The 18,944-nt window shown below is 39.0% G+C and overlaps 1 protein-coding gene across 2 annotated transcripts in view; it reads left to right on the top strand.

Moving 5' to 3' along the window:
- The window catches only part of LOC117574792 (cadherin-87A), a 54,680-nt gene that overhangs the window by 26,319 nt on the left and 9,417 nt on the right, over window positions 1-18,944 (top strand). For both annotated transcript variants that reach the window (XM_034258748.2, XM_034258749.2), the window contains one exon: window positions 1,875-1,911. In XM_034258748.2, coding sequence (XP_034114639.1) covers window positions 1,896-1,911 — 16 coding nt within the window. In that variant the 5' untranslated portion in view covers window positions 1,875-1,895. The remainder of the gene's footprint in view (window positions 1-1,874; window positions 1,912-18,944) is intronic.

The following is an 18,944-nucleotide window of genomic DNA, read 5'->3' as shown; positions in this document are numbered from 1 at the left end:
CACTGGACATTGCCACATTACGTATACGTATAGTATATATGTATGCCACGTACGCTCCCATGCGCTCGTCCCAACTTGGACGTTAACTGTTGTTGTATGATGTTTGTTGTTGTTTTTGCTGTTTATCAACATGACCAGAATATGTATGTTGCTAGTGGCGTCGAAAGCGAGGCGTTGATATTTTCCTAGTTGCTGCTGTAGTTTTGCCGCCTGCGGGCAATGTTGATAACTCTGATGACGTTGATGAAAAACTTTTGATTGATGTGGTTGCAAAAACTTTATGCTGTCATTAGGCACAACCAAATCAAACAGAGAGCGACAGAGAAGCCACGCCCGGAGAATGTGAGAAAGAGAAAGGGTTTGTTTTGCACATGTAGTCGAGAAGAGTTTTATTTATGTCGAGCGAAAGGTTCAAGCTCAAGTTCCTGGCGTAACAAATGACAGTCGGCAAAGTTGTTTACGCCACTCGAGCGACTAAAAGTTTTGTTTATTAATTAATTGAAGGCTCGTGTACGTATGTGAGCAATGTTAAGTATTCGTTCTCCCTCCATATACGAGTACAAGTGTACTTTGTAGAGTTGCCAGCACTTGAGTAGGTAGGGTAAATACAAGGATGCCAGGTCAATTAACATAATTAAAGGTAAATACCGGCCATCATAATCCAATTATATTTTACAGAAATATTTTTCTTTCTTTTTATGAACGAACTCAATGAATAGTGTCATTCATAATTAAATTGTGAAACTTCTTTTTGTGAAGAGTTTTTCTCTCCAGTGGAAATGAATTGAAGATTGCAACCCAAAGAATTAATTCGTTTTAATTAAATTTCATACATATTTAATTCGAATAGCTGTAGCCACCTGGCAACCCTGCCTTCTGCTTGACGTTCAAGTAGTATTTACTTGTGTTTATTTTTCCCTCTTTTCGGCTGTTTTGGTTGACGTTGTGGAAGGTTCTGCGCTACCTGTGGCATTGTTGTAATGTTCTCTCTTCGAGGCCATTTATTACAACGTGTTTTTCCTAGCTGCAACCAACAATGCCACACAGTCTTCTTGTTGCGTTGGGCTCTTTCTCTCTCTTTTACTAGTCTTTTTCCCAATGCTGTGCACTTTTCAAACTTTTCTCGTTATTTTTGCACATTCGTTTGCTTTTTATGGGCTCTGCTACACTAATTACCTTGTTTTTCGGAGAATTAACTTTTCGATTACTGTTGCAGCACTCGGCAATAAGCAACAGCAACAACAACAACGCCAAGTACAGTAACGAGAAGAAGAACAACAACAACTTAAACAAGTTCAAAGGCAAAACTCACAAGTGCAGTTTGGAAAAGTTGTGAGCTATCGATATGAAATGGGGAGAAAATGCAGTTCACAACAAAATTATTTGTTGCCGTTTGCTGAGTGTGCTTAAATGAACTTCTGACAACATTTCTCCAAAAATTATGAAAATATGGTAAAAGCAACACATTTGCGCCACTTGCAATAGGCAGTTCGTGCAGCACAGGCTCTAAAAGTTGCTAACTATTGCAAAATTTACGAGTAGTTGCTATCGTGTTGGGAAAAGTGCCAAGTTACTAAAGGTAAACTAATTCGTTCCCTAGTTTGCAGTTTGTAATGTTTTCTTCTCAGTTTGTTGACACAGTATGGAGTGCTGTGATTAAAAATTCATAGTGTGTTGAGGCCATACGAAGTTGATAGTGAATAAACTAGTAACTCAGCTAGTTAGTCAATCAGTTTTTCTTAACCTGAATTCAAAATGCCAAACCCCAATTATAGCTTATATTTTAGCTTAATAATACGATCGATTTATACATACTTTTTTCTTAATTTACATATAACTAATTACTTTGTTTTCCAAATTTCTCTTTCTTACAGAAAAGACATTCAATTGCAACTATGACTAGCCTAAAAGGTACGTAAATTTGTCAAAGTTTCCATGTGAATTTGAAACACAAACATTTTAAAATAGTTTTCAACTTGAACATAAAGATCTCAAACACTTGGCTGCCAAAACTTTTCTACCTCCTGTCGGGTATTTCAATAAGTAGTAAGTTAACCAGTTTCTCAGGCAGTTCTGGTTTGCTTTTTGCTTCAACAACTTGCAGTAAATTGTCCATTAACTGTAGTATAGTAAGTGCAAACATTTCTGCATTTTGCAAATGTAATTACAATTCATTTTTCTTCAAGTTCTTCTTTAGACGTCTCGGCAAGAAGGAGCATCCATTATCCGTAGCTGTCCATAACATTTTGTTGCACAGTCGTCGCTAATCTTAGCCGACAAGTTGGCCTTCTCAGCCCGTTGTCTGAGTCGGTCTATGTCTTCGTTTCAGTCTTTTGCGTTTTTCTCTTTTGGTGACTGTTTAAATGTCAGTTAAAATCCCATAAATTCTCCTTAAATGACTTCTGTCTGCCGCAATTTTGTAGCTTTTCCTTGGCGGCAGCAATAGAAGCAGCAGCAGCAGCAGACGCTGTAGCAACGTTGACCCGAAGAAAATGTTAAGGAGTCTATGGAAAAAGGCGTAAGACAGTCAAGCTAAGGAAAGAATTACAGCAGTGTTGGAGTTAATGCTGAAGCTATGGATGGAAATGGTGTTGGGGATGAAGCTAAGGCTGAATTAACTATTAGGGGAAATCACAAAATCCTTTGTCGTAAATAAAATTTCATTTTTCTTTTCTGTAACAGATAAGAATATTTCCTGTTGTCCCATTGCCAAGAATCAGACTCACACACACACAAGCAGAGAAAGACAACTGACCACTTGTGCGCTTGTGTGTGTCGCAACGGTAGCCGTTGGCTAGAACGTTGCAAGTTGCAAGTGGCAACTGGCAAGCAATGCGAATGAAACATATAAACAGGACATGGCCAGTGGGCGCAGGACAATGCCAGAAAATGGTTGCCAGCTCCACTGAAAGTGCTGGCAAGTGACGCAAGTTCGCACAACTTGTGCAATTGGTTCAATAAACTCATTAAATGCACTCAACTTTTTGCTCTTGTTTTTCTTCCACGCAAACTTTGTGGGTCTGCACAAAAATGACGGTCATTCGGTCGCCTTTCCTCATTCTCAACTTGTCGCATTATCCTTTTTATTGTTCTCGACATTGCAGCACATTATCCCCACTTGTTTTTGTCCTTACAATTCCTTTTTTGGTGCGAGTTTGCTAACTTCTTTAGAAACTTTGAAATATTTACATGGCCTTGCAACAATTGATTTAAAAATTGTCAGCGCAGAGTTGACTTTGAAATATTAAATTACTTATAACATATATCTACATATTTATACTGTTTAAATACTCAACTTTTAGACTATTTGTTATGATTCTGAATTGTGAATTTTTTACTCCCTATTATACATTTTTTGTTTGCCAGCAATCAAATAAAAAATAGAGTATTTAATCGTCGATTATTGTATCTTATTTTGTTTGCTCGTATAAATATTTGGCCATAAAAGCCATTTAACTTATTTGCCTCAGTTTCGCTTTGTCGCTGTCCTTTTGCCAAGCCGCGACAAACAATAAATTTTGTGAGAATTTGGCATAACCCAAACCAAACCAGAAACAAAGTCAGACCCACCACAGGCAACCTATATTCGAAGGCAAGCAGCCCCCAGCAGACTAACACCTCATCCTGGCACGGGGATAACCGCAGAATTCATCGTTGTGGGCTACCCCAAGAGGCATGCGAGGAAAAACCGCCGCATTGCATTCCTCAAATTGCAGAAGGCAAACTAAGAGTAAGAGCTTTTCAGCATGAATAGAACAGAGTATGAGCATGAGGATCTGTGGCTTTTTATATACTAACATACATATATGTATATATATGTATTTATATGTGCATGGACTGGCAAAAACGTGCAGCAAAATTGTCAATTTATTTTTTATGCCTTCTTGAAATTTACTGCGATTTTCGTTTTGCAACGAGCAGCAGCAGCAGCATCAGCAACAACGACAGCTGGTATACCGCAAGCAGGAGGTGGAATAGCAACAGCAGCGGCAGCTTGTGCTTCTTCTGAGGATGCCAATTTGTCAGCTGGCAGTTTTTGGTGCCATTGCAAAAATTCTTTATGAAAACTTTGTTTACGACAATCAACTCAGGCTGGAAGCCTGTAGCTGTAGCCTACAGACTGTTAGGCAGCCAGTGAGTCAGTCTCCTCTGCACTCTTTTCTGCTTTACTTGGTTACCCTGTTACCGCTGTATTGAGTTGACAATATTTTTAATAGAAACTCTCAACTCTCGACGCCCAAAAAGTTTTCTCTTCGCAAATTTGCAGCCAGTGCCAGTGCAACCATTGTGTCCCCAGTTTTGGGCCATATCACAGAAGAGACGAGGGGGCCTCAGGGCCGAGGGACGGCTCTCTGTTTGTGTTTCAATTTGTTCGCCTTTTATGGAATTATGCACTTTTGTCAGCTTGCTGCAGTTTTCCTACGATTCGCTTGCCCCGAAAATTGCAAATGCAATTGAGTTTTACTTCAAGTTGAAGTAAGAACTATAGCACAAAAGATTCTCTGATGGTTATAAGTTCTATTTTGCTGGCCATAAAGTGTGATTTATTCGAAGGGAAACTTAAGACAATATTCTAATTGGTGTTAAATGAATAAAGTACAAAGAAATATTGCATATTGTTAAGTTTGTCGTTGAACAAATAAAATGAAAATATCAAAGCGAAAATTTAACAAATTCTATTATTTTTAATTGTCTTAACTGATTTTCAAATATATTGAACCTGCTTTGTGTTTATTTTACGTTCAGGTGAAATGACATTGTAACCCATAAAGTTTTCTTAATTAAATAAAGCACTTCACTTAACTATGTCTGTTTATTATGGCGCTCTTAAACAAATTAAATTTCTCACTGCAATCGGAATTTCTAATACGAAATGTAATGTGCTCCTAGATGCCATTAAAAGTGTTAATTTGTAGGTTTTTTTTTTTTGCATTTTATAGTTTCAATGTGCGCCGGGTTCGTTTATATTTTGCTATTAAGGAGAGAAAACTCCACTTGGTAGGCTATCAATTTGTGCTGGTAAGCCCGTAGCTTATTTCTGGCATTACCCAGGGATTCCAGCGCAATGCAATAAAAGTCGAATAAGTGCACATTGCAATTTCAATTTTACTTTCCGTTGGTTTTGTTTGTTATTTGTATTTGCCGCTCATTAAAAGCTGTCAATTGTTTCTCTTTTGGCATTTACAACCTTCTTAACCAGCATTGCGACTGCTGAATGGTGCACTCATATGGTTTATTCTTATACTATATTTATCCCATTTTCCGCCCGCATTTGTTGCCAGCAAATCCCTTAAGTGCACTGAGCTACATTAAGGAAAACTCACATCTTAGTGGTTTCAGATTAAAGTACCCCTTTACTCTTCACGCCTCTCTTTCACTCTCTCTCTCTCTCTCTCTCTCTCAGTCTCTGTGCAGTTGCGCGACAATAAAACTTGCCCAGTTTTTCTTCCATTTTCCGCGCTCCTTTTGACAATTTGTCGTCGCCTCTCCTTGCGCCAATTTTATGGCACGCCCCCGCAGGGACAACTACGGCCAGGACCAGCACCTATTGTGTGAAAAACGACGGGGACCCAAAGAGTGTGTAATAAAGCACAGATGATATATGCTCCAAGGGGTGATCACTGTTGTTTGGTTCAGTTCAGTTCAGTTTGGTTTCGTTTTGGTTTGGCTTGGCTTGGTGTGGTTGAGCCGCCTGGATATCGGGTAGGTCGTTTTGTAGGTTGCCTACTTTGTCTAAATGCCCTGCGGTAACTCAGGATTGCAATATGCTGTGTGTGCTTCATGTCTCGCATATGATTGTCTGGCCAAAGGGGCCAGCAGGCAATGTTACAAAGCGGCAAATGATAAATGAATAAGGGAAGGACGAGAACAAAGCCTGCTTGAAATTGAATTGGAAGTTCACAAAATAAGGGAAATACGAGAGTATAAATTAAATTTTAGTTGTCACCCATTATCTTTTGTATCTATAAGCTATTTTGTTGTATTTAGTATTTAATATGTTTAGAGCGTTTTTATTTTTCAACTCATAAACAAGAATTTGATATAGTTCTTAAATTGACTGAACACACTAAGCCATAAAGTAGTAAGCCAATAGATTATAGCATATTGGCTTCAACTAGACTATGAGCGCTCAGTTTAGACACTTGCCGTTGGCTGACACTTCATTGTAGTCGTTTCGCAGCTGGAACTGCTTTTCATCTTGAGTTGCGGCAATCTTGCAACTCAGTCGGGCCACAGTCAAGTTCATCGCACTAAGCTGCTGTCAGACAGAAAACTCGTGCAGTTTCCGTGCTTCCTTCTGGCCATAACTGAGGAGCCAAAGAACTTGAAGTACCCATAAAAGTCATTAGACTTTAAGTTTTAGTATGTAAAAGTGGCAGACGACTTGAGGTTAACCTGAAGTAATTTAAGCAATGCCACTGCAGCTTGTCTTTCTCATGTCTCGACGGTTGCAACAGTCACAGCCTGCTGCAGCATTCACTCATTTTATTTGTTCCACACTTTGTGGCGAAATGTAAAAAAAAACGTAGTCGGAAAGAAGCAGCAAGGATGCTCACGAGAACTCCGCACATATGAGCAACTCAATAAATCAATATTTGAGTGCCTGGCGGGGGTAAAGGCCCCCAATGCAATTGTCCATAAAATGGTAGCTTTGGCACTGTCAAGCTGACAACTCCCGGCCTGTGATCTGGCTGGGCCTATCCGGGCTTCGGCAGAATGGATGCCTCTTTTGGCGTGGCGTTTAAGAAAATGACATATAAATTTGTTTTTAAAGGCGCTTTAAGCACCCTCAAATGAGCACCCTGTGGCCACAAGGCATACCAGAAGGGTGTATTAAGCAGAAAAATAATCTCTCAAGGATTACGTCAGTTTACTTTAAAATTCCAAGAGTGTGTGAAATGCATTTCAAAGTAAATTCATATAAAAATTTAAACTGCTTGTGGTCATTTTGGTTATCTTTGACTTCGGTAAGTCAATAATTTGTATTTAAAAGATTAAAAAAAAAACAATTTTTTAAAATATTTGTTGTGTTTTAATGAAATAAACTGTGAATATTAAAAAAATTGTAGATCTTTTATCTTAAGTCTTATTTACTATTCCTTATAGTAAATGTGTACCTTTTAGTTTTGGATGTGTGAAATTTTAGAAACCGAAATAAGAGAGAACAAGACCCAAACAATTAGTAGCTTTTAGCTGGGCATGCTCGCCATACTCTCACATGGACACACAGGCATTGTGTTTTGTTTGTGGCGCAATCGACAACGGCAACAATAAGAACAACGATGTGGATAGGAAAAGGGCGTCGACAGCGTCACAACACCCATCTGCACCACACCCAGTCCCACACCGCTTCCTGTTGCCCAAACAAAAAACAATCACTCGGCTACAAACAAGAGAGCAGCAGCAAAAAGAAAGAAAGAAAAAAAATAAATCCGGAAAAGGACGTTACGCACGCATCAGTTGACAACCCACTTTGTGGGGATAGAGAAGCAGCTTGAGCTGCGTGGGAGACTGCAGGAGATGAATGGGTGGGAGGAGATTTTAGTGCGGATGTTTGCTATGCTCGGCCGCCCTTTCATAAAATATTTCAATATTGTAACAGATTTTTGGCTGCCAACGCCGCGGCATGTGTCATTATTTTGCGTATTTGTTTTTTGTGTCAACTACGAACTGCCAACTCTCAACTGGCCAACAGACAACTGCCAAAAAAGGCCGGGCTAAAATATTTAAGGGCTTTCAATCGGTTACCCAGCTCTACTCTGGCATCGGCATTTGGGGCGACAATCCCACAACGCATCATATAGGGTGTCGTCTACTTTTCGTGTAAATTGAATCAATTTAAAATAAAAACAAAAACCAAAGGGATAGAAAAAATTGCGCCAACAGCCAAAAAATCAGATATTTAATGCTAATGCCACGCCTACATGTGGCTGGCTGGGCTGTTTTTATGGTGCCCACAAGTATGCAATATATTTTTCTATAAGCACACACAGTCGCACACACACATCCACACTTACATTTGCATTAAATTTCAATTCAAATATGTTTTTTTTAACATGATTACTTTTGTTGGGCCTGTGCCATCGTGTGCATTTATAACTAAATCCCAGAATAAGCAGTTTAAATCCAATGGCATTGGCCCCGGCGACGCCTCCTCTAACACATCCGCCAATAGCATACTTACATACATACATATACGACCATATGTTGAATGCCACCAAATCCGTCGTAATTTGAATAGAATTTGCACAACAAATAAAATTTAAGCGCTCATCGCATGTGGCAGGCAGGCAGGCAAGCGGCTGGCGGCAGGCTCGCGATTCCCTCGAATCCTCTTAATGGCATCATTTTATGCCCTTTGAAATGGCAGAGTCTTCGTATTCCATCAAAGAGCTGAGTCTGCAAAATGACAAAAAGCGACGAAAATAGCAGTTAATTCACAAATATTTCACTTTATGATTTTCTTGAATTATTTTAAGTGCTTTTCTGAATTTTTCCCTAATTTAATTAAAGTTTGATTGATTTTTGAAGTAGATCTAAACTTTGTTCTATTATTGAAATATATATATATTTCTATATAATTAAATATATTTGAATTGATTTATCAAATTTTCTTTAATATGAATATCGGTATTTTATGCTCTCAATAATTGTTAAATCATTTCTTCAAATACTTTATTTTTGTAAGTTTCGTTTTCATGTGAATTTAATATCCCTTTTTCAAAACTAAAGTAAGAATATTTGGTATACTATTTCATTTAACACACACTTTACATGCAATGGATAATTAATACTGTTCAAGTTTTTGTTGAAATAGAAAAAACAAGTTTAGACCAGAAAATAACTGAAATTGTATCCAAATTTGTAGTTGGCTGAATTAAATGTATTAATTGGTTGTGAGTTACTTTGAGCCAAGTGTAGTTTACTTTCGGCGAAAACAGAATTCCAATTAGCTTCGTGTTTGCCTGTTTCATTCTAATTGTTGTTACATTTGCATTCCTTATCTGCATTGTAACAATAGAAGCAGATATAATTAATCCGCTTGTCGGGTCTGCACTGTTGTTGCCTTCATTTTTTTTATATAGTTGCTTGCATTGCTTGGCGAAAAAGGCATTTCGAATATTCAGATTCATATGCAAGAAAATTCGGTTACGGTTATTCCATAAGTGCACTTGCTCGTCCACTTCCAAGCAGCGTGTACATCTTTCACGATATATATGTATACAATATATGTATATAGTACAAGTATTTAGTTTGTGTATATTATGTTACATACTATGTGCTCAGATATAAGCAGTAAAATACTTGCGCCATAAGTGCTTACTGAAATCACTTCCAGGCTGCTACTCCTTACTGTCTGCCGCATCCTTTTACTTCCGCCATAGCGCTTGTTGCCGTGGTGCCTCCCAATGCTCAATGCTCCATCGTCCACTGCCATCCCTATGGAGCTTCTGCACTTTGGCGACTTTGTCGTCATCATCAGCGTGGTGGACGTCTCGTCGTCGTCGTCGTTGTCGTTCTCTTTCTTTGCCGTTAGTTGTTGTTATTGTTTGTTAATATGTGCTATAGTTCCACTTATTGTTGTTGCTGTTGCTTCTGCGTTGTGCTGTGTTGCTGCCACTTGTTTTGTTGGCTATTTCGCTCACGTAATAACGATAATAGCCCTTATTTCTTTCATTTCTTTATATATATTTTGTGAACCATTTCCGCATCCCTCTCCCTATCGTAGTCATCTATCAGCTCTCAGCTGTTAGATACACAGTACTCCATAGTACTCGTAAGTAGTTCCTACACAAGTCTTTTTTCTCTTTGACTTGTTCTCAGTCTGTGCTGTGCTGTAATTCTCTTCTCTGTCGTACTCGTAATGTTCGCGTTATTTTCTATTATTTATTTTACTTTTGTGTCATCAAATGCGCTTAACTGATTTTATATGAAAACCAAGAAGAAAATGCAAACAAACAGATCGAAAAGAAAGCACACGCAAACTACCACAAGTCAAATCACAAAGTCATGAACGTTGACAAAATGCGAGGCAAAAGAAAAAGCAATGTTTGGTAATGTTTGATAAGTCTAATTACCAACATGATGACGATTATGTGAATCTCTGAGTAAGAAGTAATAAGCATGGTTTTGGCTTATTCATATGCTTATCATGGTCATCTTTGTGCTGTGTTGTGGTTATGCGTGCTCATCACGTATCATAAATAATCTACGTGTCTCTTTTCACTTTCCCAAAAGACGACACGATAGACTAACAGACATAAATATGACCTGACTTAATCTTTAAACAGATTCGTAGGTGTTGCTTGCGTCTTGACTTATCACAGTTGACCTAGAAGTCTGATGACTCTACTCTGCTTTGGTTTGGGGCGGAATTCCATTATCTTAATCTTTATTTTCGGAAAAACTGAATATATTTGAATATGAGAATGTGCCGAAATAACATAAATCTAAACTTTGACTTATCGAGGTTGATCAAAAAATGTGCGAAATCGAAAGTTGTTTCTGCTTTCTTTTGAACTCAACGCTATTATCTTTATAATTAATTTCTCTTTCTGTCTGGCATTAGTCTATAGTTATATTAAGTTGGTGTTTGAGAAACCTCTTGTAAGAATTTGCATATGATACTCACGACTAACATCATGCATTTGACCCCGAAGGTAAACAAAATGAATTTAAAGTTCAGACTAATGCAAACACGCTTATCTTTTCGGAGTTTCTGTCTTTCCCCTTCTTCCTCTCTCAAAGAATACTTCTATATCTGTCTCTCTACTACTAATGTTGTTGCAAGTACTTTTTGTTGATATATTTTCACCCAACTCATTTCTCATATTAGCATATTTTTTATCTTGACTTGTCATTTCCTTAAATTCTTTGTTGTTCTCATCTTCATTTTTTATACTATATGGGAAGTAACATTTGTTGTGTTGTACTCTTATCATTTCCGTTTCCTTCTTTTGTTGACAACATTGTGATGTAATATTTTGTAATATATTAAAAAAAAACCTTTTCCTCATCGCACATCTATCATTGATAATATTAATTAAAATGCAAACAGCTTGTGTTGGTTGAAGAATTGATTTTCTGACCGAGTCAATGGATTGTTTGGTTGTTATTTGTCCGTTACAGACAAGTTAAACTGAATCTAATGCTGTGGCTTGCGGACACGTTTGCCGAGCTGTTTGCACTGCCATTTAAGTCGCATTAGAGACCCATTTAATCTTAAGCTTTTGCCATGTTATTCTTGCCATTTGTGTAATGATGTTTGGCACTCAACGTTCAATAAATTTGCCAGGTGGGGAATGGCAGCAAGTAACAAGCATCTCGCTTGCTCGCTCGCTTGCTCGGTTACTTGAAGGCAGAAGCAGGAGTCGACAGACATTGTCGACAATGTCTTAGGCCCAATAATTATGTGGGTGGTATTTGGGGCACGTTCACGTACAACTGAACAGGCTAACAAACAAGTGCATTAGAAGATTCCCTTACTCGCACTCGCACTCGTCCTCCGTACTCGCTTCATCTTGTTGTGGGCATGTATTCCCGATGTAATCGTGCAACTGTACAGCAGTTTCAATGTGGCAAGAACGATGGCACAGTCATCATCAGTCATGCGTGCGCAAATATTTTAAGTGCTTCCTGAAACGTGCCTCACTGCCTGCCAGATACGCAGATCTGCCTGCCACATACTATACTATAGATAGATACACTGCTGCTGCTCTGCTGCCACCGATGATTGCCAGGATATCGCAGCGCAATTCGATTTTCAACATCAGGTGCGTGCCGCAAGTACGGAATGTGTGCAGAGTTATCTCAATACTTCAGTCTCCTTGCAACTGCCACATTATAATATCAATAATACACCAACAGCATCGTATGTATGTACATTCGCTCGATCTTATGCTAAGCGTCGCCCAGGGACACGATTATAAATAGGAATGCGTAATAAATAAATAAAGTGTCACTTCCCTTGTTGTAGCGAACTTTGTTATTATTAAACATTTCTATCAAAATTGAGTCACCTGGTCATGAAAGATGTAATTAAAGAAGTCCTAAGCAATGGTGAATAAATTAAAGAACAGCATTGGTATATTTTCTGTTGTCAATTGCCTTCGTAGCCTCTGGCAAGCTATGAATATTCATTTTGGTTTTGTCGAGTTTTTAATTTAAATATTTAGCTGAATTAAACTTTAAGCAATGCATTGTCTGTTTAATTCTCAAGCAAATGCAGACAATCAGCTGCGTTTGACATATCTTATGATATTCATAGAAGATGCAAATGTCAATTTCCTAAACTGAACAAGCATGTTTTTAATTAGATTTTCAATTTTGCTCCTTGCATTTTGTGTATATAAAGGATGCTGTTTTGTCATCTGTGTCCACAACCACCAACCACATGAATACCAATAAATTTGATGAAAATAATCTATTTAGCTGCACTTCGTTTCATGGTCTTAACCACACGATGCATTGTTAGATCAGATAGCGCTTATTTTACTCATTGAATTATAAATATGATAAACAATTGTTCAAATTTTGTGAATAAAACCATTAACGCATAATTATTTATTTTAATAATTTATGTTCTATGATTTATTCATAAAAAAAATATTTCAGTTCGATGATTTTCGGTTAAATTTTGTGTTGAATTTCGGTTGATTGTTATGTAGAGCAGAAGAATTTTGTTGTTGTTTTTGTTTCTCTAGTCTGCAAACTATTGTTAGTGGTTTGGTAATCCACGTTCACATATACACTTACATACACTCACACACACACGCACATACAATAGTCGCATAATACATTAAGCCTGTGATGCGAGTGTGCATTATCCATTGAGTACATTAGTTCTACCACAGGACAAAAGCCCAAAATCAGACTCATTCACTATCTCTCTCACACTCTCTCTCTTATACTTTCCCTTTAATTTTGTTTGTGTCTCTCCCTATATATATATCTCTCTCTCTTTCTTTCTCTCTCTCTCTCTCTCTCTCTCTCCTTTTGTCGCCATCTCTCTAGGGAATAGTTAAGCTGATTGTTGTTATTGCTGTCGTAGTGCTGCACTCAGTTGTTGCTGATAATAGTAGTGCGATTTAAACCAAATGATAAGTGCAGTCACTGGTTGACTCTACAACTGACAACTTGAACAAAGCTGTGAAAATTTCAGAAAGCAAAAGTTTCTCCTGCGCGAGAACAAGAAACGCATAAAAAGTTCAACTTTTCTGTAGGCGTAGCTGAACAAAATAAAAAAGAAGAGCTTAACTTTATATATTATTCTGCATTAGAGCCTGCCAAAAACAAACATTTAACACCAATGTGATGCGTTGGGGTGTTAACCTCTGTTAACCAAAGCGTAAACATAGCGAACATGTTTTTTTAAGCAAGGCGAATATTCAGTTAATTAATTTATTAATTAATACATTTAAGTTCCCATAATGTTACTTTTAAATTGGGTGTAATGAGAAATTGTCGCAGCAATCTATGACGATAAAAACACAAAATATAAAAGAAAAGACTACAATATATATGCGTATTAAATCAACCATAGAGTGAAGCTTTAAATATGTTTTGCTAAATAGAAGTGTGTCGACTAAGGGTTAAGCCTTGTTAATGTTATTTTTGCCAAAGTAAATACACCCAATACATTACAGTGATTTATTTTAAACGCTTTGCACAGTTTCTTGTCATGCGAAAGTCAGTTTGACGCAGCAGGGGACCGCATGAGGAGAGGGGCGGTGCTTGAAGGTATGGCTCGCATATTGTCAAGTACATGAAATATTTGAAAACATTTGCTGTATTTGACAAGCAGTCAAACTTAAGCGGCCACTCGTCAACTGACAGTGCTCCCAGGAGCGAGACAAGTACCCGCAGGCTCCCCAGTTACAAGTGGCTCCCCGTCGTCATCTTGGTCTGGTCCCAGGCACCGACCGTCTAAGGTCCCGGTTTCCCAATAGCAGTTACCATTCCATTAAGCTTGGTAGAGCAAAGAAACATGAAATGAAAAAAAAAAGGAATTCGCAAGAAATTTCATTTCCTGGCGTTCAACTGGCTCCGGTTGCCCCCACCCCGCTCTACTCGTTTCGAGCTAAAAAGAGAGAACTCAAACCGTGCCACTTCAGGCCAGGCCAGAACAACTCGAGTCACTCATTTGGCCTTAACATAAAACCAATTTAAACTTCTTCTGCACGGGGTAGAAGCTCAACAATCGACATGCGGCTGGCACTCTTCCCCGCACCGTTCTTCCTGAATGTTGAACTGTTTAACGTTCCCTCAATATGCAAGGAGAGACAACAAGCTGCCCTCATTCCCTCACTCGGCTGCCCTTCTTTCCATTTGATGATAAAAAGTAAAAAAACAACAATTTTAATTTCATTTTGGCGCAGTATTTTAAAGTTGACTTTCGGCTTACCCACCTGACTGTTTTTCTGTCTGTCCATTCGTCTGACTGTCTGTCTTCGCTGTGGGGGAGGAATGGACTCTGCTCCTGCGACGACAGGAAGGAGGCTCCGATTTAATGCGCGTGGGAAAAACAACAATGGCGGGCTGTGAGAAAAACTTGATAATACTTAGCGCACGCTGCTTTTTGGCTTTTCTTAAGCCCCAGGAAAAGCAACTTTTCCGATGCGGCACGTAGTGCTCATAATTATGTGGATTTTCGAAATTAAGTAAGCGAATGCTAGACAACTTTTGTATGAAGCCTCTTCGGTGATAACGATTAACGCTGGCTGCCCGGAGACGACGGACTGAGATTTATGCAGAGCTTGAGCAACAACAGGTGCGGGCAACGCTTTTCGAAGTCTTCTTACTGCCGTGCGATGCCTCTCACTCCTTAAAATAAGGCTGGCATCTAGGCTCAGTCAAATGCAAGGTGCAATTTAAATTCCAAATTTGTTAAACTGTCACAAACGCTCTGAATGCGAAATGAGCACAAGGCTCACAACATGCGAAGCATAATTATATGAATACAGCAAGAGCAGCAAAAGTAAGCAGACGAGCTGAAAGTGTGAGCAAGAGAATAAGGAAAAGCTGGGGGAGTGGGTGGAAAATCTGGTGCTGGAGTTGGCTGCAGGTGGCACAGGCCAAGGAAATTGCTTCAAACTGGCTTGCCGGAGCTAAACAAACAAGCGGCGTTGAATTACGATGCCACACGCACGTGGTTGCCACAGATGGAGACGAAGATGGCGATGGAGATGGCTATGGCTATGGCGACAGAGATGGGGTGAGGTGGTTTTCCGTTTTAGGTGGAAGCGTGTGCCCCACATGAGTAATAGTAATGATGTTGCCTCCCACTCAAGATGTGTGCCGCTGCCACCAGGCTTATGAATAAATTAAGAAAAGGCCGCTCGAAAACGGGGCCACTGGGAGGCGACGGCAGGCAGAGAATGACGACAGGGGCGGAGGCGAGACGGCGGCAGGAAAACGAAGGCGTCGCGAGAATAAAACAAACGACGCAAATAAAAAAGGGCAATTTGAATGCGAATCGTGGCACAAACAAGCGATATGCGCAAATCCTAAAATATCCTGTAAATTTTAAGAAATGCTCTTATTAATAATCCTTCAGATGAAGTAATTTCTTGGCACTGCTAATTAAGCAAGGTTCAAGTTTGAGAAGCAGCTAAAACAACATTTAATGAGAATCATTTACACTAATTGAATACTTATCAGCACACAGTAAAAATTCGTTAATAAAATAAAAAAATACATACATACATACATTCGCAATAAATGCTATCTTAAATTGCAAATACCCCATTGAAATGCATTTGCTACAGATTCAAATTCTAGATACTCATAGCAGCGGAAGTAAGGTGAAGGGGGGATGGGCAACTGTTGAGACACGACAAGACGGCAACAGAAGATAATGCCGTTTAAATAGAATCTGGTGACTGTTGGAAGGCTGCCGCGGGGCCGAACAAACTGCAGGACATAAAGAAAATGTCAGCACTGACACGCGCAGCAAAGCTATGTAAACGATGAGGCCAGAGGGGAGCAATGCAGATGGGTGGGTGGGTTGTTCTGGGTTGGATGGATGAGGAATCGGTGTAGAGCTACAGCTCGCACAGGTGATTTACATAGCATATTTAAGTGGAGCACTTTGTGAACTCGCATACAACACGGCACGATATCATCATCATGGCCCATAACGAATGTTGCACAAAATAAAAATGTGAATAAATGTAAAAAACAGAATGAAGAACTGCCAGACAAGAGCGTTCAGTGGAGTTCAGTTGGAGAGCATGAAGAAAATAAGGAAATAAGCTAGGCAAGGACGTCGCAAAACATAAAGAACATATTTTTGACTAAGATGTATTACAAGCGACAGCATAAGGAGTTTGACATTTTTATTATGTTGCCGCCAGCGACACAAAGAGCGTAAGCAGCATAAGGCAAAAGAAAGAGAGAGAGATAGAGAAGAAAGAGAGAACGAGACAGGAAGCAAGCGACTTGCAACTTTCGAGTTCCATCAGTCGGATTAGCGTTCGGAGCATTGCCCCAAAAAGTATGCAACAAAAAAGAGCGCAAAATGAATTTGCGACTAGAGGAGTCTCTGATGCGCACATAATTCAATTATTATTGCCCGCAAGACCCCAAGAGAAGTGATTTGGCTGCCTGATGCCTGCCTGGTTTAGCTTTTTTTTTTTTTTTTTTTTTGCTGCTATGGCTGCTTTAGCTGGCAACACAAGGGAAGAAGTACAATTTATTTTAAATAAATATGATTTATTATGTTTGGCATGGCTAAAACGCACGCTCAGTGCAGCCCCTGAATCTCCGGACCAAAGGGGGCAATCACCATGAAGGATTACGAAACATGAACGCCAAGTTTACACAGCACTCGACGGCGTCGATGCGCAATGGGAACTTGAGATTGCCCCCAAACCACACGCAATAACCCAATCCCTGCCCCTGGTTCATTTCCAGTCCCAGCGCTAGCTTTCCATCAAGCAACCAGTCGACCTGTGACCCCAACCACTACATAAAACAAATTTGACTTAAGGTACACTTTACGTTTTATGATGATGACTTACGGGGATGGAGTAAAGCTACCCAACACACACACACGCACACACAAAATCGGAGGAAAAATGAAAATATCATAAAGGAAAACGCTGCCATCGAAGGGCTTAAATCTCAGGGAAGAATCCATCAACAGGTTTGAGTATTCGTATTGACATACATGAAAAAGCAAAGTACACACACACACATACAAAAACACACTCGAACTCGTGCCATATAAAATTACTATGTGATTGAAATTTGATGATTTTGATGGATGGGATACAGTATTTGCCTTGACTACATCAGCTTTAAGTGCTTAAGGTCGATAATAGCAACAAGACGTGGCAAATATCAGCTTACTCTCGTGTTCAATTGAAAGTACTTTGAATGTGTGGCTAGAAAATTGGATTATTCAACAACATTATGCCTTGTTTCCTTCTTTAACCAGTGCTGTCAAAGTGCAATTTCATGTAGCAAATCTACATACTATACTATATAAATATATATATATGTATGTGCGTATAGTTGGTCTATTCATATTCAAGGAAATCTGCATAGATAATCCCGGTTGGACACGTGTCTCCTACGCTTTTGGCCACATAATTCAAATGATCATAAATTACATGGCAGCAGTTGTAATCAACTGTCCATTAGGCAGTACCAAGGAGTTATTCATGTCAGCACAAAATACCATTTAGCACGACATAAATGTTGAGTCAGCACAACAAAAACAACAGCAACATCCACACCAACAAAAGTAACAAGGCAGCTAAATGTTGCAGTCACAGCAACAACCAGTTGAATATGAATTTAATTCATTCCATATAATCAGAGTGAATCATGTGGGAGTCCATTCACTTTATTACAAAGCTCTTTAAAAGTGTGTCAAGTGTAGTTTATGCAAAGTTAATTAATTGGTTGAATAAATCGTATTGTAATAAAAATAATGCTAATTATATTATAATAATAATATCTCAATAATTTGTATTTTATAGTTAATGCGAATTTAAACGACTATGCTCAACAAACGATAATGATAATAAAAATAATAACGAAAACGAAAAGACAATTATAATTGTTTGTATATTACAGTTTTAAATTTATAATAAATATGTCACTATTATTGATCTTTACAATCTTTAAATGCGACATTAACTCTGAAATTCACGCACAGAGAGAGATAGAGATAGCTATGAGAAACAGTTAAATATTTTCATTACCTTTGGCAACAGAAAATGTATGATCTGCAAAGAGCATCAAAAGAGCAAAGCAAAGCTTGGTATAAGGGGCTGGCCATTTAACTTGTTGGATCAGTGCTAATACGAAAACCCAAACCCAAATGCCAAACAACCTTAAAACGTTCGGTTTATGGTCAGGCCACGGTCGGGTAAATAGGATATTTATGGACCACAGAAGCCTGTGGACAAGTGGGTGTGTGGAGCAGGCCGTCCTCTCCGCCCTCTGTCTGACTGGTCAGACTGTTTTGCACAGCAAATAAACACACACCACACACACACGTACACACTGAAAATGCGGGCAACTGTAGCATTCTAGTCGAGATTTTATGCATAACTAATTGGCTGTCTGTGCCCAGTTACGAAGCTCGACCTGGATACGCTTGTGCTCCCTTCTGGATAATTTCTGTGAGATTATAAGCAGCAGGGAATGCTGGAGCACAGTCATGCCAGATGCTGTTGCTCTTGTTGCTGTTACTCCTGTTGCTATCGCTGCTGGCTGATACATAAGAAGATTCTGCAGGGTTTTTGGGTCCCGGTCCCGCATGTCTAAAGACTCCGGTCGTGCGTGCCGGACGCATTTAAATTGTTGGCGCCTTTAAGCTGACGACACACTCCGGACTTCGACTTCAGTTAAAGTGCACAAATTTGGCACATTGTTGTTGTTGTTGCTGTTATTCGCTGTTGCTGATTGTTGTTTCTTGTTGCTTGTCATCA

This window comes from Drosophila albomicans, chromosome 2R, assembly GCF_009650485.2.
Source record: "Drosophila albomicans strain 15112-1751.03 chromosome 2R, ASM965048v2, whole genome shotgun sequence".
Lineage (NCBI taxonomy): Eukaryota > Metazoa > Arthropoda > Insecta > Diptera > Drosophilidae > Drosophila > Drosophila albomicans.
This window is presented reverse-complemented; position numbering and strand designations above follow the sequence as displayed.